Source organism: Colletotrichum navitas (genome assembly GCF_030913465.1).
Source record: "Colletotrichum navitas strain CBS 125086 chromosome Unknown LY79scaffold_25, whole genome shotgun sequence".
Taxonomy (NCBI): Eukaryota; Fungi; Ascomycota; class Sordariomycetes; order Glomerellales; family Glomerellaceae; genus Colletotrichum; species Colletotrichum navitas.
Window position 1 is genome coordinate 266060 of NW_026850571.1, and position 20114 is coordinate 286173.

General features: G+C 52.5%; 6 protein-coding genes across 6 annotated transcripts; 1 reads left to right on the forward strand and 5 right to left on the reverse strand.

The window, feature by feature from the left end:
• Positions 1–1366: 1366 nt before the first annotated feature.
• LY79DRAFT_179632 (uncharacterized protein) lies at positions 1367–2171 on the reverse strand. Its single transcript, XM_060551290.1, has 3 exons — positions 2139–2171; positions 1754–2059; positions 1367–1692 (listed from the first exon to the last, which is right to left on the reverse strand). Exons 2-3 carry the CDS (start codon positions 1941–1943, stop codon positions 1529–1531), a joined length of 354 nt encoding a protein of 117 aa, XP_060414785.1. The 5' UTR covers positions 1944–2059; positions 2139–2171; the 3' UTR covers positions 1367–1528.
• LY79DRAFT_179741 (uncharacterized protein) lies at positions 2168–3113 on the reverse strand. The gene is made up of 2 exons (XM_060551291.1): positions 2858–3113; positions 2168–2714 (listed from the first exon to the last, which is right to left on the reverse strand). The coding sequence occupies exons 1-2, from the start codon at positions 2915–2917 to the stop codon at positions 2322–2324; spliced, it is 453 nt and encodes a 150-aa protein (XP_060414786.1). The 5' UTR covers positions 2918–3113; the 3' UTR covers positions 2168–2321.
• A 5101-nt stretch (positions 3114–8214) lies between these two features.
• Positions 8215–9919, reverse strand: LY79DRAFT_514378 (family 7 glycosyl hydrolase; the record flags this gene model as incomplete). Its single annotated transcript, XM_060554603.1, has 5 exons — positions 8215–8271; positions 8351–8720; positions 8834–9044; positions 9105–9309; positions 9431–9919. 5 exons carry the CDS (start codon positions 9917–9919, stop codon positions 8215–8217), a joined length of 1332 nt encoding a protein of 443 aa, XP_060414787.1.
• Positions 9920–11529: 1610 nt separating this feature from the next.
• Positions 11530–11775, reverse strand: LY79DRAFT_552054 (uncharacterized protein; the record flags this gene model as incomplete). Its single annotated transcript, XM_060557691.1, has 2 exons — positions 11690–11775; positions 11530–11632 (listed from the first exon to the last, which is right to left on the reverse strand). Coding segments are annotated over exons 1-2 (160 nt in total), but the record flags the coding sequence as incomplete, so codon positions are not given.
• Positions 11776–15080: 3305 nt separating this feature from the next.
• On the forward strand, positions 15081–18043 carry LY79DRAFT_631065 (uncharacterized protein). The gene is made up of 2 exons (XM_060562173.1): positions 15081–16800; positions 16856–18043. The coding sequence occupies exons 1-2, from the start codon at positions 15314–15316 to the stop codon at positions 17859–17861; spliced, it is 2493 nt and encodes an 830-aa protein (XP_060414789.1). The 5' UTR covers positions 15081–15313; the 3' UTR covers positions 17862–18043.
• Positions 18044–18089: 46 nt separating this feature from the next.
• Positions 18090–19861, reverse strand: LY79DRAFT_179850 (uncharacterized protein). Its single transcript, XM_060551293.1, has one exon. It carries the CDS (start codon positions 19718–19720, stop codon positions 18317–18319), a length of 1404 nt encoding a protein of 467 aa, XP_060414790.1. The 5' UTR covers positions 19721–19861; the 3' UTR covers positions 18090–18316.
• Between the last annotated feature and the right edge of the window lie 253 nt (positions 19862–20114).

Consider the following 20114-nt stretch of genomic DNA (forward strand, 5'->3'; position numbering starts at 1 on the left):
GTGTAATAAGCCATATATCTCCCGTGGACTGAAATTGTTTATAGAGTTGTCAATGGTATCTTGAGGAGGGATATAAGCCTTTGGGCACCATTGGCCTGAAAGGGTCTTGTTTGAGACTGTGTTGCAAAAGGTCGTCTGCCTGGTGGGGAGATAATCCAGCGCGGCTTGGATTGTAATATGCTACCTTCGGCTTATCGATTTCCGGAACAAATGTTCCCGCGAGAGTCTGTTGGGGGAAGAAAACGGGTTTCACTTATTGATCAAGGTACCTGACTCCATTTGTCGCCAAGTAGTAGGTACACGAAGCAACAAGGTTCGTGTTGGAGTATGGTCTGGTTCTGAGTAAAGTGCCCCATGTGTTTCGCAAGTACACACCTCCAACGATCTGGCTTTCTGTCACATCACGATGTCTATGATATTCTGCACGCCATATTTCAGACATGTCCCATACCCTGAACGTGACCGCAACGTATAAATGGGTTGGTAGGGGTTTGTCGCTCGTAGATGAAGATGCTTAGGCAGCTTGCCAAGTTTCGCCAATGTGGGCGCGCATAGCTTCCAGGACAAATGTCGTAGGCTTCTCCCTCCAAGTCGACAATTCTTTAAATTCTCCAGATCCGGACCCGATTGTTTGGTATGATCAATCGCGGACGATACTCGCGTGTGCGTATTGTGTTACGATTGTGTTCGAGAACCCAGGCCCCATGGCACCAGACTGCTCAAGGAGACAGGGCACTTTTTGCATGGAACAATTCAACCGGAGGAAACGACTTCGATCGCCACGCGCATATGGTCTTCTCCTTACGAATTTCGATAATCGACTTCAATGGTACATGAAGGAGGCCCGTCCATCGCGGCCAAGATCAGCATGGTTCGTGCAATTCGATTGGTTACTAGGGATCTATAACGGCCATGAATAAGGGGACCCTGGGCATTAAGAAAGAGATTAGTGATATTCAGGCGCTGAAATAAAACAACAGACACAAATCACGAAAATGGTTTCGACGACCATAGCATGAACAAAACCCTGTGATAGACTTGATCGTTGACCGTGGAGGCTACTGGCCAGCTAGGTCAAACTCCCGGGATAAAACACACGAATGCACATCAGTAAGGAAAGGCGAGACCATACCTACAGTCGAATTTCGTAGGCACAGTCAGAGATACCAGAATCTTTGGTCAGCCCGACGACACCGACAGATAGCTTGCGACGACATTGCAGCATGGCTAAAGGACAGACGGATGCGGCCGGCGTGAAACGCGGTTTGGGGTTTCGCTGGCTTAATCAAGTCATTATTTGCTCCAAAAGCTCGATGACGAACAGGTTCCCAAAGCTTTTGCGCAATTGGATGTAGAGTTCGCCTGGGCTACAAAATCCTGTTTTTGCCCACTCTCCCCAGAGGCAGTATCTCTTATGACGGACATTCCCCGTTTTGTAGATTCGGATCGATTATGCCATCCGTGTGCTGGAGGGGCTTTTTTACCCGGTTCACAAGTGCTATTGGGATTGTCTCCCGTCGTACTTTAATCACGCTGTAGATTGTTGTAGCGACGTCGCCATTGACTTCGAGCCTCGCCGTTGCGGCATCGTATTTCGTGTTGAAGGTTCGGTCGCCGGTCGCCGGTCAAGCACCGAGGCCGTATCAAGTGTCTTCGATATTCTTGCAATGGAATCGCTACAAAGGCGCCCGGCTATGGTATGCAACTTGTTATTCTCGGCTGCGATATCCATTAACACAGAAAGGGAACAAACCCGTCCACTCTACGCACGTTTCCACCAGAACTTGAATAGATGCCCCAGTACTATCGTCGGAAAGCCTAGCTTTTGTTTTTCTGCATGCAAGTGTTGGTTTGAAATGCCCTCGAGGTGCGATTGAGAGTCTATTCTTTCTGCGATATCCAGGGAAAGGTTTCCGTCGACTAGAGGGGGCGCGGCTAAGCATTAATTACTGCTTTTGCGTTTCAAAAAGTCGCTCAACTGCGACAGTTGGCGAGGAAACTCGAGTTTCGCTGTTTTTTTCCAATGGACTCGAAATCCCAAAAACGTCTGGAAGGTCATCTTTGATGCTTTGCGCTCGCGTTAGCACTGTCGCGCTCCTCCCAGAGCCACGGCGACGCGGTACGAGTTGGAGTCCTACCAGTTCGAAATGACGCGCCAATCCCCCAATATTATCTGGAGTACGGAGATTGATTGATCGTTAATCTGAAGTCACTTCTCCAGATGCTATTTTGATGGATGGTTTCAATCGGTGTATAAGACAATGTGCCTTTGTACAAGCATTTGGTCGTGCCGGAAGCGTTTCGTTTCCAGTTTTTTCGAGTCAATCCTCGAGTTCGTCGGGGTCCTCCTTCGCGTTGTCCCGGCTTGAGCCTGGTTTCGAGGACCCCGTACTGGATTGTCTCGTGTTTCCCATTTGGTCCGAGTCTAGCTTTTCGTTTGGTAGGTTGTTCAGAAGCACATCGCCCATCCGGACTAGGTCCAAAACGTGGAACGCATCGCCTGTTGCTCGCAGCCGGTGGAAGATCTCGAGCGCCTCTGACTCGGGCCGTGAATACAGATAGCGGATCAGCTCGTGGAGGTCCTCATTCTCCTTCTCGAGGTCTTCTGCCCGGTTGAGAAGAGCCTGGCGGCGCGTCGTTTCGGGCTCCGTGTCCCATTCGCACTCGAACCCACCGGTTGAACAACGATGGCAAGCGGGCCGGGTTCCGCTACACTAAGGGATAAAGAGACAGACTATCAGCTGGATAGATCCTGGGAGTTAATCATCAGAATAGGCGGTGCTGTGTTGAGGAGGATCGAAGGGGGGGCAAGGTTCTGGTGCTTAGTTGTCTAAGCTATGTATGATTTGATACGCACTGGTTCATACCCTTCTAACCACCTCGCCCCACTTGCACGGAGGGTGATGCCGAAGGCCATTGCTATTTGCCCAGTGCCGTAACGCCGTGACGAAAGCCAGTTTCGTCAACAGGCGAAAACGGAAAGCTCTCTGCTTCATTTCAAAAGCTCAACATGGTCATATTACCTTTACTTTTCTTTTGCGGCACTCCAGGCATGCTGCCGGCACTGCCTGTCTCGCACGTCTACGGGGACGGTCGCTCGATGAGATGACTCGAGGGCTCGTGCTAGCCGGTAGGATGCGCCGGAAGCCTGTTGCTGGGCTGGATACCTCGGGGGCCAGGGCGTCCCTCGAGTTGTCTCCCTCCCTCGGTTTCATGTTCGGAGTGAGATAGAGGAGAAGAAAGCTCGGTTCGGAGTCGTCGTGTGACGAGTGCGGACTCGCATCTAGATTGCGTGTTTTATACCTGATAGATGAAGCCGTTGTGTCCAACCGTAGGTAAGCCCATGGGTTGTGTGCGTCTGGCCGCGCCGCGCCCCCGCAGGTCAGTTGCCATCCCTGTTGTCTTAATGGCCAGTGCCAAACCATGTGGCGGATGCTCCCCTTCGCCATCATACATATTTCCAGATAAGGAGCAACCCACTCAACCAGACAGGCCTGGTTGTCTGTGTGCTACTTGTGTTTCGAGGCTGAAGAGTTACACTCGAACATCATCATCATCATCCTTGCTCGCACGACATGTGATCACATACTCCCCAGCATCAACCGGCCTCAAAATGACCTTCGCGATGCGCAATACGTGCATGGCATTTAAGAGGGCTATGGTTTGCTTTAATACTCTGAGTGACTTACGGACTTGCGTTCTTGCGCATGTAATCCTGAGCCGGAGCTTTTATTCCGGAACGTCTGTCGGCAGAAATGCTGCCCGCCCTCTGACCAAAATACAGGTCGCCCAATGCCTCCTAACGCTAATGTGGACAAGCGGAAACTTGGAGCCCCCGTAGATTTGCCATCTATCGCCTTCTCATGTCATCAGGGAGTACACAAACCTCCCGTACCGATAATGGTATACATCACAGCCTTCAGCAGAATCATCAAAGGGGGATATCGGCAGGGAGAATGCATGCTCGCGGCGTAATTGGAGTTGTGTTATCTTTTCTCGAGCATAGACAGACAGGCCCTGCAATCTACGGGCCAAGACCGGGCGGCTTCGGAAATAGTTAGCAGTCTGGGAGACGTTTTCACCCTTTTCCAAAACCGAGCGCTATTAGTCCCACTCACTCAACAACTCGACCTAGTGAGCAACGAGCGAATCCCAACCAAGAAGTCCGGGTAGCCATGGAATAACAGGATCCGCCTTCACATCACCTCAAGTGATGCGTCCCAAAAACGGACGCAAATCCTTGTGGCATCTAATCACCAGGTGCTGAGGTCTCAGCCCTAATAGGGAGCAATAAGATTAGCGCCATACGGGATGTGACCACCACGCCTTTGTTCGCAGGCTGAGGCGAGACGAATCTTAGCCACAAGGTCCGTTTGCCCTAAACAATCCATCACAGGGAGGGGTTGCTTGGGCTTCAAACTTATCTCCAGAGACATTTATGGTCAAGCAGCTGTCTAATCGCATCACTTATGGTTCTATATACCACATCCTGGTTGGTATCCGTGCCGTTATTCAACACGCAGGGCACTCGGGTGACGAAAAAAGATGGCCACTATGACGGTATTATCCAATTCTGTGCTGAAAAATACAACCAGCCCGGTTGCGGTATCAATCTCCTGTAGATTCTGGTAATTGGAATTATTCACCATTGCATCGGTTTGTCTCTCGATTAGGGCACAAGCGACTATTGGCGTGTACCCTTGTAAACAGAATCAAGGTTGGTCTGCATGGTTTTGGGAGAGCTGGCGTTTCGGTCGACACGTAATCTCTGCAGCGATAGGTCGCCGGTGTTTGCAATGTCGAGTATCTATAGCGCATTGCCGAACATTAGCAGCCACTTGAAGGTCTCGAAGACCTGTTGCCTGGGTCACAGGTAAAGGAGACAGAGGGTTTCGTGCAGGTCTTCGTTTTCGCGTTCGAGTTCCTCCTTGCGTCTGTGGATGGGCACGCTTCGTGATGTGCCTGGATCCGTGTCCCATTCGCATTCAGTTTCTTGCTTCAAACAGCGTCCGCAAGACGAGTGTTTGCCTGACCACCGTTGAGAGCGTCATGGATGTCAGTTTCGCAGCTTACCAGGTGGGTTGCGGGTGGTAAGCTGCCTATTCAGCCAGATAGTGTAGGCCGGGGAAACGCATTGATTTCCCGCACGTGCGGCAAGAAAGAGACCCCCCCTGGCATGGTATGGCTACCGTATCTGCCGTGCGACAGGGAAATCTTGGAGGCTGCTGAGCCAGCAGAACGCAAAGGTCAGGGGCCCAAACCAGTCGATACACGAGATGTTACCTTTACTTTTTGCTTCCGGCATCGCAGGTAACCCGAAGGAACTCAATGCCGAGTGTATTGCCGAGTGTATTGCCGACCGCTCTGTGGCCACCATCTGGGCCTTGGCTTGTGAAGGAATCCACGATAATAGCAGGCATTATGTGTAGAAAGCTGGTCATGGGCGCAAAGTTCGGCTGACCCTCTACGACAAACCGATCATCGCGAACCGAGTGCCTGTTCTATTAATTGGGGCTCATGCTTGGAGTCCGGTAAACCAAAACTAAGAAGACCAGCGGATCAACCCCCCAGCCAGTATTACAGGTGTGTAAGCGATACGTGACGAGGTAGACAGTGATTTGAGATCAGGTCTAAGGTTATTGGGCAGGTTGGATGGATCAAGAATGAATGTTTGAGCCAGATTTACCCCGTGGAAATCACGTATTATTCAGTTGACTCTTACATGGTCCGTCAGTGGCCTGGCTGAACTTGGTCTCAATATAACTGAGGGGTTCCTACAAGCTCGGTCCCGCAGGCATCGCCACCAGGAGGATGCACTAACGGTGGTTTGCGTCAGGGAGGCTTGCTTCTGTATGTAACCATAGTCCCATGTTACCCAATACCAAGTTGATATGGCAGGTTTGTTGGCCGCCAAGTCGAATAGCCATGTTTCTGCGGAGCAACGCGGAGCAACTGATGCTAGTTCTTGAGACTAGTCCATATCTTTGGCATAAGAAAAGAGCACAAGTCTAACGGACCAAGTGGTGGGATTGTTCTGGCCTCTCTTCCCTACGGGGTTTCTAGGAGCCGCAACGGGGTGGGCTTCATTCGTGGCCGGTTCTCGCGTAACTCGTCATCCTCGGCCCAGATCACCAGGCTGGAGCCATGTCAATCAACAACCCTGGGTCTAAGTGTGCAAGACCTCTCCTGACAAGGGATGTACTGCTCGATTTGAGGTGGGTGAACAAGACATTTGCTTCATAGACCTCCTCTTATTCCCGGGGAGATGACTTGAGCTCTGCCATGGGGGACCATCGCTATTTCTAACTGAGGCCTGGGTGTTCTCTTGGCCTATCACAGCTGCTCTGTCTGCCCTTGGCCGGTTGTACTCTCCTGACATCTACCACACACACGCACGCACACAACACACGCACCTCTTATTATGCAAGTAACCCATTCAACGGCCCTCGCAAAGGCCAGGGATACATGCTCGTATGTGATTCAGCCCCTGTGCGTCATGCATGCGCCATCATGTTGAACAGCTTTTCCGCGGGAGGTTGTTTGAGACCACGTCTTTTTCCTAATTGGCTAGCGGACAACGGAGCGCTTCCGGTGTGTGCGTTCAAGTTGATTGGCGGTCTGCAAAGTTACCGGAACTTCCAGCGTAACACCGTCTCATTGGACGCCCCTTTTTCGGCGACATAGTGTTGTGAACAGTGTGTTAATTTCATGGAACTTTCTCGCCTTGCCCACTAGAGTTTGGTATACGATGACAATGACAACACGGGGATCCATCATATCAGCACTGAAAACACAGCGCCAAAGGAGGATTTTCCTCCCTTCTGCGTTATCATTGGGTTTTTTGTTTTCTCAATTCCAACGTATCGTTTTGTCCTAACAAATTGGGTTTTACAGAACGTCAAGTTTAAAGCACCGTACTGTCTTAGAAGGGGCTATTGATCTACAGTCTACAGTCAAGGTCAAACTTTGTTTGTTAGCTGCAAACTCAGTCAATAGGGCGATTGGATAACCCCATGCATGGTATTGTCTTTTTTCTAGAAACCTTCTATTATGCTGTGTATTAGGCATAATGCCTATACTGTGTTTCTTCGACTGTGTTAAGAGTATTATTGTGTACCGGTGCATCCTGAAGCGGCACCGCCTTGGATATGAACATCAGTTTGCGTATCCTATCTCATCCGGATGTTCCTTGGGTAGATAGGCGACTCGCCTAAAGTATGCGGGTTCATCACTGTCAAATAGCAATAGGAAAGGCGCCACAACAACCAGAAAACTGATCTCGTGCTAAGCCGCTATACTTGGGCTATTCGTACAAAACGTGACACGCATAGAGTGTGCTCAATACACATCATCGTCTGCCTCTCACCCTCTTTCTAAATGGAACGACCGTCTGGAAAAGCATTCGGTTAGTCCAGGACGGAACGAGGAAAGTGTTACGACCCAACAAGTTACAGGCGATGTTAGCCCCACCAAGCTGAGAGCGCGGGCGGCAAGATCTTTGTACGACAGGACGACCGGGTCGTTACACGGATGACTCCTCGAGAGGGAGGACTATGGTACGGGTCACGTGATAATAATATGAAGGGCCGACCGCTCCACGGTAGAGGACCGACGGACGGCCGTCGCTCCATGGCACACCGACAGAATCGTGGACCTGTATTATGTATAGAATGGACTTGGACGCACTCAAGAACAGGCTTCCATAGCTCTTCAGCAATCAACTTTGTGATACATTCGCTGACTACCTTTCAGTATCCGACCTTGGAGATTCATTGACAAGAAGCTATACGAGCTACCCTTACGACTATTGACCACCCGACTGATCACCGAGTGACCAACAAGCCAGCAAGCCTACCTGACTGTTACCGAGCATAGACCTCAGCTACCAATTAGCGGAAACCCTACTGTCGGATTACTGACCATAACAGAAAGGCAGACAAAATCAAAGAAGTTTCGCCCCGGTCGGTAAACCAACATAGGTAGGATTTGCTATCAACCTCTTGCTAAGAACTAACGATACCTGAAGAGAATAGAACACTTTCACGTTCTTCGTATGTCTCCTGCTGCTTTTTATACCGGCCCCGGGCCTGTACTTTACGAGCACTACATGGTGTTCGGGAGCGGCCGCACACCTGCTATATGGAATCCCTGGCGGAATTTGAAGGTCCGGGAGCTCATCGCCACAACTGCAGCAGTGACACGCTCTTTGCGCGTTTATTTGACCGTCGAACCAATGGGCCCGAATCGGATGTTGGAGTACGTGACCGTAGCCTGGAATGACGTGCATTAGCTATGCACCGCCGACAAACCATTGCATCGGGCATTTGAACGATCAGAGGCTACAACTTACGCTAGCCAGGCGAGACTCAACATCGGCCGGGACGCCGGAGGTGGTGGGGCAGTCGCCGCGAGCGGCTCCAAGCTGACCGGCCTTCTCGGGAGGGTAGGTAGAGTCGAGCCAGAGCATGTTGGCGTGGTGGTCGTCCCAGAGGGACATGACGAGCACCCATTTTCCGTCGAAGGCCGAGTTCAACTTGGACCAGCCACCAACCTCGGAGAAGCGGTCGCGGTCGCCGAAGACCTTGAACTGGTTGGTGCAGAAGTCGGGGGTCACGGCGTTGCCCGAGACGCCGCTGACGGTCGAGTTGGGCATGTTGATCTTGGCGCCGTTCTGGACAAAGTATTGCTGCAACTTGTTGCTGGAGAACTGGGTGACGACGCTGACACACGTTTCGAGGTTAGTGAACATCGGTTCCAGTATGCGTGTTTATTTTTTTAAACGTCACGTCTCGCGCCCCCTCCCTCCGCTCGATACCCGGCTTTTTATACTCACGTGAACTTCTTTGAGGTGTCGACCGTCTTGCCCTTGCCGTAGAAGTCGGTGACGCCCATACGGTAGGGGTTGAAGTCGCAGCCGTTGGCGTCGCAGTCGCCGGCGAAGCGGTCGTCCGAGTAGGTTCCACCGCAGCCCGACTTCTCACAGACGTGGTACGCGTTGTTCTGGCACGGGTGAGGGGTCACGGCGAAAGCATGGGCATTGGATTCTAAACGATGGTCAGCGATGGTCGCTTCATGAGGGAGCCAGCAACACGAGGCGTAATTACCCCAAACGTCCATCTCGGCGCAGCAAGCACCGTATGGGCCGACACCGGAATTGGCATCGTTGGATGACGGTACCCAGCCCTCGACGTTGGCCTTTCCGCCGACGAACTTGAGGTCGCGGGCACACTGAGCATCGCAGTACCCGGTGCCGTACTTGGCACCCGCCTTGTTGGTGGGGTACTTGGCCATACCGCCGTCCTCGTCCATCTGTGCCCAGTCAGTATCTGAGTTCGGTCGCTTGTTGCTACATCGCCCGGTAAGGTGGGACTGTGCTGCCTCCTTGCTTCGCGGGAGAGCCATTGCGAACGGGGGTGACGGGTGCACCGACCTGGACAAAATACAAGGCACCGTTGAGACCGCAGTCAAGCTGCGACAGGTCGACGTCGAAAGCCAGCTCGTTGCCTGTCAACGTGAACATCTCATACTTGGAGACGCTATTCATGAGGTAGAGGCGGGATCCGATGTTCTTGCCGTAGGCGTGCTGGGTGACGAACTTGAGGCTGAGAGCGTTGCCCGAGGTGGTGGCACCGTAGGTGCCGGAGTAATCGGCGCCGTCGAGGGCGCATTTAGACGCGCAGTCGGTGGCGGTGGTGCACTTGCCCGTCCATTTGTTGCCGTCGTAGCAGTTGGCGGTGCCCGAGGTCTCGTGGAGCCAGCGCCAGTTGGCGTCGATGACGACCTCGCCGTTGACGGAGGTGCAGCCGGACGAGGTGCACCTCTGCCAAGTCAGCTTGGGGTGGGTTTCGGACTGCTGCGTGCCAACCTGCTGCGCCGAGACGGCCGCGACGGTCGCAAGGAGGACTGGGATGGAGATCATGGTGCGATGTATGTTCAGATATCAAATGATGTTCGAGTGATGGACTGGAGTATGATAATCGGAACTTTACCTCTGGCCGTTTATCATCTTTATATACTCTCAATTTCAATCTTCGTAAATACAAAAAGGACCAAGGAGGTCTAGGTTCCGTTCATGTTGATGTTCTTGTACGTTCATCACTTGTTTCCCTCCCAGTGTTCCTCATAGCGAAGCGTCCCCCCAGTCTCGATATTGCCACGAACGGTGGGATCGCCAATTTCTGGCCCGCGGAGAGCGACATCCGTAGACAAGGAACTAGCAGATATCGTTCCAAATAATTAATCAACCAGATTTGCTGCGGGTTTGGGACGCCCAACCATCACCAGACAGCACATGGGTTTTGTGTGGTCACCCCGTAACAAAGGCAGGCCGCAGGTAGCCATTCGTAGGAACCAATATAGCATTCATTTATCCCGGTAGGTGAGGGGTACTAGAGTCGCGTCCGAGGAGTCTAGAGTTTCATCAAAGTTATGACGATTTTATATTATATGGCTCTATGTGCGCCGCCGCGGCATGGGACACTCTCAGGTGTCATCGTTGCCCTGCCGTGACTGGAATTTTCCCCTGGTCCAGGGATGACATTCTGTCTCCTTGGCGAGCTAAAAGAACAATGTAAGCGTATCAATGGAGATGACGATCCTACGTAGTCCTACTCAACATGAAAAGAAATCATCTCCCGTTAGCCGTTAACTTTTCTTTTCAATAAAGGCTACGACCTGCTTCTGTTCAGTGGCTGGAGATGCAGCTCACCATCAGAGCACGTCAAAGTGACCATCACATAAGCAGGGGCGCATCAAGGCCAAGACGACGTTGCGCCGTGAGCAGCTCCATTTGCCGTACTTGATTCCGGATGACACCCTAGTCCGGGGTAAATTGTCACGGAAAGCCGGTAGTTAATGTAGCTCACGCCCAGGGACTCGACCAGCCGCGAGGAACAGGTTGGAGTAGTGTGCCAAGCAAACACATTGGCAGGCAGAGGTGGGGTAATCGGCGGGCATACGACCTTGATCCAACGTCAATAAAAGGACGATTGGCTGTCTGATATTGGAGTTGTCCAGGTGAGCCACCCGTGGAACAATAAGACGTAAAGGATGAAAAGCCGACGTCGTCTTGCCAGTGCTGGACCGGGCGAAGGATGACAAACAGCGAAGCTGTCATGTTCCACATTTACCGCAACAGCCCGATGGCCGTCTGGAACGCCGGTCTCCCGGAATGTCAGATTCCGTATCCTCCCTGGATATTTCTGAGCGCATTCCAAAGAAGACGGGCATTCCGGCGAAGCTCTGAGGATGGCACGGGGTAGAAGGCATATAGAACCGAGGTCAGAGATATTCGACCGGCAAGGCCTGGCGACTGAAGGCCAGGTGTGTTGCATGATTACGGTAATTAGTCATTCAAGAGAACTGTCGAGCCTCACAACGCCATATCCTGGCTGCATGCAGTCCGCAGCTTAGCTTGTCGGCAAACAGAAGTGTGCGGCCATCCATCGCAAGGTACGGGGGTCAGACTCTAACATGACTCTTCTCCAGGACCTATGTAGCTTTACCAAGGACGTCTGGTCCAGGACCCAGCTAAGGGTGTGCTCGGCCGCTGGTCATGATTAGTGATTAGTGGCCAGGAGGGGTTTCCGGCGTGCATAACTGCTTCCGAGGGGTATCCGAGCCCGGATGCTTGCTGCAACTAGAAAGTCAGATTTGTGCAATGTATCTTTCTGAATCCATCGCAACCCACCACCAAAAGAAGGAAAGCGTTGTTCAAATTAGGCTTTTCTGCCGTTAATCCTGGCATTGAGAAATCGGTGGCCAGCGTGATTAGTGGCCAGCCTGAATGCGTGAAGTTAGGCAATACTTACAACAGCAACAACAAGAATGAATTATTACCATATTACAGCAGTAGCAGCAGGTGTTGTAACAGCAGTATCAGCTGCTGCTGTTGTTATTGTTAACAATACCCCTAGTGATATACGGCAACCGCAAGGATATATCCATCCTGGTGGTGTTGAGTACGCAAGGCAAATAGCTGAGTACTTCATCAACGGGTCCAATGAGTAATTCATTGCCCTTTTTTGCATGGGCAAGTATAACTTTTATTGACTGGCAAAGTGGTTACGTAACGGCAAATAGGTAAAAGATACTATCTATTAGTTAGTTAAGTAGAAACTTATAGTGTTTTTGTATATGCTTGGTCAAGGACAAACCTAGCAAAACGCTGCCTATCTCTTCCAAATGGCGCATAGTACTATATGTACTATTATTTAGAGAATCCTTCTAGCAATAGTCGCCCTCTATACTGAAGTTGTTACCTAACCTGGCTAGCTGTACGTATCTCCATTGATAGAGCTGTTGCCTTGGGACTACTGCTTTACTGGGTGTATTAGAGCAGTAGATGGTACGCTTATTAAGGCCTATATACCACTGGATAACCAGAAGCGATTCTTCTGCTGTAAGGGCTATGTATCATAAAACGTCCTTACCGCAGTTAGGTTCAATGGGTTATTCGTATACGTCTTAGCAGGAGCCAAAGGGTTAATAAACAACGTGTCCCTAATAAAGTAAGCAATTAGTAGATCGTTTGCAGTACTAGAGGGCCGTTATTACCTTAGCAATACTAGATTTGCTTGTAGCAACGGGATAGTGACTCTGTACCTAGGCAAAAGGTATTACCTTAAAGAGTTTGCTAAGGGCAGTGTTAGGCCAGTAACAAGGAAGGAGTTATATAATATATACCACTTAAGACTTTAGGTTATTGTTGAGAAGGTATTTGGCAAGCTTAAGCAGAGGTAGAAGATTTTATGGGCAGCTACCCCTAAGTATAGCTTCGCTAACTAAATCCGATTCGTATACGCAACAACTGCCCTTTATAACTTTATTAGCAAAGGCAACAAAGGTGATAGTAAAGAGCTTAATAAGCAGCAGTTGTTGTTGTTAGCAGAGGCAAGTAGGTAGGTAAATAGTATAGTTGGCAAGAAATCTAGTATAGAAATTCGCTATAATACTGCTATACGGGCATAGGAAAATCGGGCAAGTTATCTAGCAGCACGTGATAATTAACTATCCAATAATACCAACTTCTTAAAGAAATTCTTCTTTACTATTAACTGACTTTATTGCCAACCAAGCAACAGCCGTATAGGGCAACTTTGCAAAAAACAACACAACTTTTACTACAACCCAACTATCTAACTTGCCTTTAAAGAGCTGCTAATAGTCGTTAATTGCCTTGGTTATATCGTCAGATCTAGGCTCTTGTGGTATTGCTATCGTTATGGCCTCACTTAACCCACCAAGGCCTTGCTTAATGGACTTGCTGAAGGATATAAGGGTTTTATGCCTTTCCTTTCCTACTCTTGTCATTTTTCGCTGTAGCAGTTGCTATAAGTCCCCCACCAAATCAGACATCGGTGGCGATGAAGAGATAGGGTTTGCATCTGGATTATACTTATCCCTCCTCCTCCTATATTCAACTACTGACTCATTGTCTTCTTCAGGTTTATCTTCTCTAACCACTTGTAAATTATTTGCCTCGCTGGCCTCTGCGATATACTGCCTGGTTGCTACTTCCTCTGGCCACAAGTCACCCATCTTATCCATATATGGGAAGCCCTTGTGGCGAATGGATTTTAGGCCAGGAAATCGCCTCTTAAAAGCCTCCTAGCTCTCGTCCGACGTTGTGATAATACCGCTGTTATTATCGTACCCAACCCCCGAGCGAATAAGGGTCTTGACTTTACGGAAGGCGGCTAACAGGTGGCAATACTTTGTATATAAGGTAGGTATAGATAACTATAGGTTAACTTTGTTTATTTTTGGTAGGATATTTGCTATTGCTTGCCTTACAACTGGCCCTCTTATACCTACTAACACCTTGTTGTTAACTTGCTGCTGGTAGAGCTAAAGAAAGAGCAGTATATAGCTATAGTCCTATATAGCTTGCACTTGGCTACTAGGCTGCTTTTGCTTCTTCGTCAGTGGCCTTGTTAATGGCGGCAGTAGTGGTGGCGGTAGTTGTACTAGTGGAGGTAGTGATGGCGCTAGGGATAACTTGGACTGTTGCATGTTACTACTTCTATCACTATTAACTATACAAGGCTCTTTAAGTAAAGACGTCATAGTAAGCATCAACAAGTGGTTATTTTAGCTATAAATCTAATGATAAGAAATGTAGACTTCAACTTCTTCCCTTGCAACTACCCCTCGGCCTTAACTTTCACGATGATATAACATCACGAACCTTCGACTATTCGAGCAGGCGGTGAGCTGGCCACGGGCTAACCCACTTCGGCGGTACAACGAGCATAAAGTTGGGGTAGCACAAGTAACGAAAAGTCCCTCCTGGCCACTAATCACTAATCATGACCAGCGGCCGAGCACACCCTAAGCAGGGTCGGGGCTATATGTTCCGGGGAAAGATACCGGTGGCAAGGCATATTTTGAATTACTAGGCGACAGTCAAAGTTCGGGGAAGGTTCTTTAGCCTCGAGATATCCTGGTCGAGGTCCAGAGAGAAGGCATTCCCTGCCACGGCGACGGAGGTCAGGAGGTATATCGAGAACAAGACGAAACGAAGGACCAAAGTCAACAACAGGCGCAGAGCAAAGAAGACGTTTCGGTTTGCAACTTTTGAGATCCTGCCCGGTCGCTCGGCCCTGATGCAGGATTGAATCAACTTTTGATCGTCAGAGAGAGAAAGAGAGAGAGGCGAGCAGTGTAGGTATAGTATTATACTACTAGCAAGTCAGGTGATGATAGTGGACTCGTACCTATAGGTAGTTTGTTAGTGATTACCTAATTACAGACTACCTATGTAGTAACTGTGCTTGCGCCTTTCCTTCCTTTCCGTTTCTAAGCGAGTCGATGAAAACAGGAATAAGGCAGATGGCTGACTTCTTCCCAGCGCCTTCCCATCATCAACTCGAGTACAGACGGAAAAAGATGGGGCGATATCCGGAGGCGGCTGACTAATCCCGTTTCCAGCCGGGTTCTGCCACACAGTGCAGTCACGTGATCGACATGTACTGTATGCTATCAGGACCAGCGCCAGCTGCACGTGACTACATGCTTACCTTTACAGTGTGAACATGGCAAGCCTCTCTCTGACCGCCCACCTTGGTCTAATCCTAAACAAACAAAGCAAACAAGCAGAGAGACGCGCGGGACGGGACGCCGGCTCGACAAACCTCCGCTCAGACGGACAGACAGACAGATAGACAGACAGAAGCGAGCCGCGTTCTGCCGCAGCCGGAGCTTCTCCGACAATCAGCCATTCGACCCAGCACCGCCCATCCCATTCGAGAGAGTCAAGGACCCCCGAGGGCGCCCATCTTCGGCCCTGGGTCTTTTTTTTTTCCCCCTCGAGATGTCATCGTCTCTGGCCGACCAAGACCAGCAATCGCCGCCGCAGGATCAGCACGATCACGACGACCAACAGCCCGATCACCCCGTCTCCGTCTCGCTCTCGCCCACTGCATCTCAGCACGCCACCGCTCACGCCTACGCCAGCAATAGCCTCCAGGTCCTCCAGGCAGCATCTGATGCAGCAGCCGCTGCCGCCATCCAGAATGTCCAGCATCATCTGACCACCGCTGCCGCTGCCGCCGCCGTCGCCGATGAGCAGCAGCAGCAGCAGCAGCAGCAACAAACCGAACAACAACCCGTTGACCAGCAGCACCTCCCGATGCCCTCGTCCATGGCCGATCACGAGCAAGTACACCAACAGCAACAGCAACAGCAACAGCAGCATCTCCCTCCCCCTCCTCATCCCGCTCAGCCGCCTCATCAGCAACTGCACCAGCATGGCCCGCATACCCCGACAGCTGCACCGACCTCGACCTCTCCTCTCGATGCCGACGACTCCCTCGCTGCCGTGTCGCACGGCTCCATGCCTACTTTCCCTCAGGCCTTTGCGCCCATGCCTCACATGCCGCGTGACCCGACCGTCAATCCCAAGCTGACCCGTCTTAGACGGGCTTGCGACATGTGCTCCCAGCGAAAGGTCAAATGTGACGAGGCCGGCCCTCCCTGTCGCCCATGTGCCGAGCTTAACGTCGAATGCACCTTCAACCGCCAATTGAAGAGACGAGGCCCCCCGAACAAGCATGCCGAGGCTGCCAGGGCCGCTCGGAGGCAGAGGATCGAGCCCGGCATGTCTCCCACCGCTGCCGCCGCCGCCGCCTTCACCTCGTACGCCGCCGCCGTCACCCCTTCGCCCTCTCCTCACAACGCTGCCCAGGCCCTCGTTTCCATAGCAGAGGGTCCCGCCCGCCTCGACGCGGAGTCCATCGCCCCCTTGCCCATCCTCGAGCTCCTCATCGACGACTTCTTCACTTACATACACCCTCTTGCCCCCTTCCCCCACGAGCCCACCTTTCGGCACTCGTTTGCCAACAGGGAGGACCGCACAAACCCCGAGTTCCTCGGCTTGCTGGCCTCCATGGTTGCCGCCCTTGTCGCTTCCTTCCCCCGCAGTGCCCGCCAACATCTCAAAACCCAGCACAGCACCCACCTGTTCCCCAGGGCCATCGTCATGATTGAGAGATGTCGTGACATTGCCCTCGATACGAGGGGCGCCCGCTGGCCCTTGAAGCAACCCAAGACGCTGGACGACGCCGCCACCAGTTACTTCCTAGGTCTCGCAGCCGGCTACACCTTCCAAACGAGCAGGTATCGCTATTTCCACGCCGAGTGCCTGTCGCTCATCCGCGAGCTGGGCTTCCACCGCCCCAAGCACCCGAACGAGCTCCCTACTTTTGGCAATGACCATTGCTCCTCCGACCCTTTACCCTTTCACCACATCAAAGACCAGATCGGCAAGCGCATCTTCTGGTGTCTCTTGCTGGGCGTGAGGTGAGCCGTCCAGGTGCATCTGAAGTGGATGATTGGCGATACTGACGTCCCGCAGGTCCTTCTCACAGCTGGGCTCCTCCCATGCGGACATGGTCATCGCCCCGTCGACCCCGGGACTGCCCTATCCCGCCTTGCCCGAGGATGTCGACGATCTCTACATCATGGCCAACGAGATCGTGTACCCGCCCGAGAGCTCCGTCACCCTGCTGACCGGCTACCGGTTCGCCATCGATATCTACACCACCATGAACGCCATTGTCAGCGTAGAGCTCGTTTATGGTATGAGCACGCTGCCTTGGCTCGATCAGATGGCTTTGTTGCGGGATGCCCTCATCGCCGCCAAGGACGTTCTCGACCGTTTGCCGCCCGAGCTCCAGCTGAGCGCGTCCTATGAGCAGTCGAGCGGTTTTGGCGCTTTGGACGATGCCCATCTTCAATACGTGCCCCCCGCCTACCCCAACAACCAGCCATCCAACGACGTTCGGAACGTCATCAAGAACCACCCGCAGCGCCGCCGGCAGCTCCAGTACGAGATCCAAAAGGCGAACATTTACATTTCTCAACTGGCGACTCGCTCCTTTTACGTCGAGCTGTACTTCAACCTGCGAGACGTGCACTTGGCCAATCCGAACAAGGACGACCAGCCGCTCAAAGGGCCCGACGAGAAGGACGCCGAGGACGCCGAGGAGGCACGTGTCTTTGAGCTGATGACGGCCGAGAGGGAGTTGATTGTCCAGAACCTGCTCCACGTCCTCGGCTCCATCTCGCAGCGTAATCTCGAACCCAACGGCGGCTCCTTGATCAACAAGATCCGCCAGGTCGCGTCGACCCTACTAAACGATGCCCCCGAGCGCAAGGGTCCGGTCGCCATGAAGTCGGAGGAGGCATTGGTAAAGCTCATCGATGTCCTCCTGAAACTGGAAGGCACAGGCCCAAGTGGCAACAGCATGGCAGGAGAGAACATGACGCCGCAGGACGAGGAAGAGGAAATGCGCAACTGGGCTCACTTGCGTGACTATCAGCAACGGTTCACGGCCCACGGTTTCACCGGGGACATTTAATCACAATCAATGGCATCAGTTTTTCCGAGGAGGGCCTGAAGTCAAGGGGAGGGGACCGCGCTGCATATGGAGGGAGGTAACGGAAGGGCGTGGACGAAATTTTGCAACAGCAGCTCGTCGAGGACTAATGAATGTGGAAAGGGGCTCGACAAGACTTTTTTTTTTTTTTTTTTTTTTTTTTTGGCTCAACGCGGGCCCCCATGTAATTCCCTAAACACGATGGTCCCTCCTTTGATGGAGGAGGAGACCTGCGTATATAATGAGGTTGATTCACGGAAGGGAAAGCGTTGTAGATCGGAGTGGACAGCAAGACCATATCGATTGAGCGCGCTAAGTTTAGCAAAATCTGCAGCTTTTCCCAAGGGCGACTCGGCCCAGCAAGCCTTGTCATCGTGTAGCGATGTCGCACCAGCAGCGTTGCGGAACGAACCGACTTGTTGTCTATTCGATTCAACCTACGAAGATTCCGCATATTCCCAGATCTGCTTCTCCACGACATCCAGAACCTTCAGCTCATCGCTTTCCTTCTTGACCTCCATCACGCGCTTTTTGTACCTGCCGTTGGCGAGAATCTCTTCGACACCGTCGGCGACCTGCTGTGGCGTCGGGTTGCCCGCCCTGAGGTTGTACGCCACGCCCGCCCACTGCCCTCGCATCGCGACCTCGGGCTTGTCCTCGGTATCGCCGGCGAGGACCATGGGCACCCCGTTGGTGATGCCGTGCGTGAAACCGCCAAACCCGGCGTTCATGACCCAAACGTCGGCGTGTTTGAGCAGGGCGTCATAGGGAATGTAGTCTATGACTCTCGCATTGGCCGGAACCGCAACTTCTCCTGGCAAGGCGGCGTCCTTGGCACCCAGGATGGCGACAACGATGATGTCGTCGCGATGGGCAAGGCCCTGCAACGTGGGGATGATGAGGTCCGTGTACTCCATGGCAACGGTGCCCTGCGTGACTCCGACGATCTTCTTGGTGCCGGCCGTGATCTCGCTCCACCACTCCGGGTATCTGAAGTTGGGGTCGATGGGCTTCGGCGGGAGGCACCCGGCGTACTTGATGACGTCAGGGATGTCGGATCTGGGATATTCGAGACTCGGCGGGGTCATTTGCAGCGTGATGTCGTAGCTCGACTGCCACGACCGAATAAGGTCGATCGGGGCCTCTTGCGTTGCCCCGAGCGATTTGACGACGGCGTTATACTCTTGTCGCAACTGGTCGTACGGCCCTCCGGGTTTAAAGAACAGGCCGATGAGAAGCGCGTTCCTCGCGCGGCCAGACTCGGTCGAGTCGGGTGGGAGGCCGGGTCCGAATGGGCCGGTGTCGATGCTCGCGGCGGCAACGGGGATCACGTTGACATTGATGACGGGGGGTCTGGTAGTATAACCCTTTGGCAACGGGGCCCCCGACACCATCGGGAGGAGACCCATGAAGCAGGTTTCGTGGACGATGATGACCTGCTGGCCGGGACGTTCCGCGCGGATCTTCTCGAGGGTCCGCATTATCACGGGGAAGTTCAAGGGCACCAACGAGATGAAGATGTTGCTCACGTCCCACAACATCCGAGCCTCGCCAGGAGGGACCTTGCTGCGTTCCTCGAGGAAAGCCGGAGTTATGAGGGACGGCAGCGCGACGAACTCGGCACCCATCCGCTTAACCTGCGGCTGGAACTCCTCGCCGGCGAGGTAGGTCGCCTCGAACCCTCGCTGGATCATCTCTGCGGCGATCTGTAGTATGGGGTACGTGTGGCCCGAGGCGGGCGCCGAGCAGAAGACGAGGTAGGGTCGCTTCTTGCTGCCGTCACTGACGCCGTCGTTGGCCGCCGCCTCGATGCGGGCGATGGCGTCGTCTGACATCGTCATGGCTTAGTTTCAAGGTATTGATATCGCCAAGTTGTCGAGAACTCCAAGTGCATGAACTACTGAGATGGCGTGGATGGACCAGCACAACACAGTCATCCCAAACCACGGGCAGCACTATCATCGGGCTTATTTATATACCTGTGAACATGTCTGATGCCGACTGGCAGACTCACAGCCTGATTCAACATACAAAGGCGTCGACATAAGCCGCCTCCGGTGGGAACAGACCGAACCTGCGTTGGTTTGCCGTATCCGAGGAGTCTGACGGGAGATTTTAGTCCATGCCAGCCAGCGTGCACCGTCGCACATGTTCGCGTGGAAGGGTTCGAATGGATCGTCTCCGAAGCCTGACGGGTGCTATCAAATCTCATTGGCGTGGCGGATTCAGGATCGA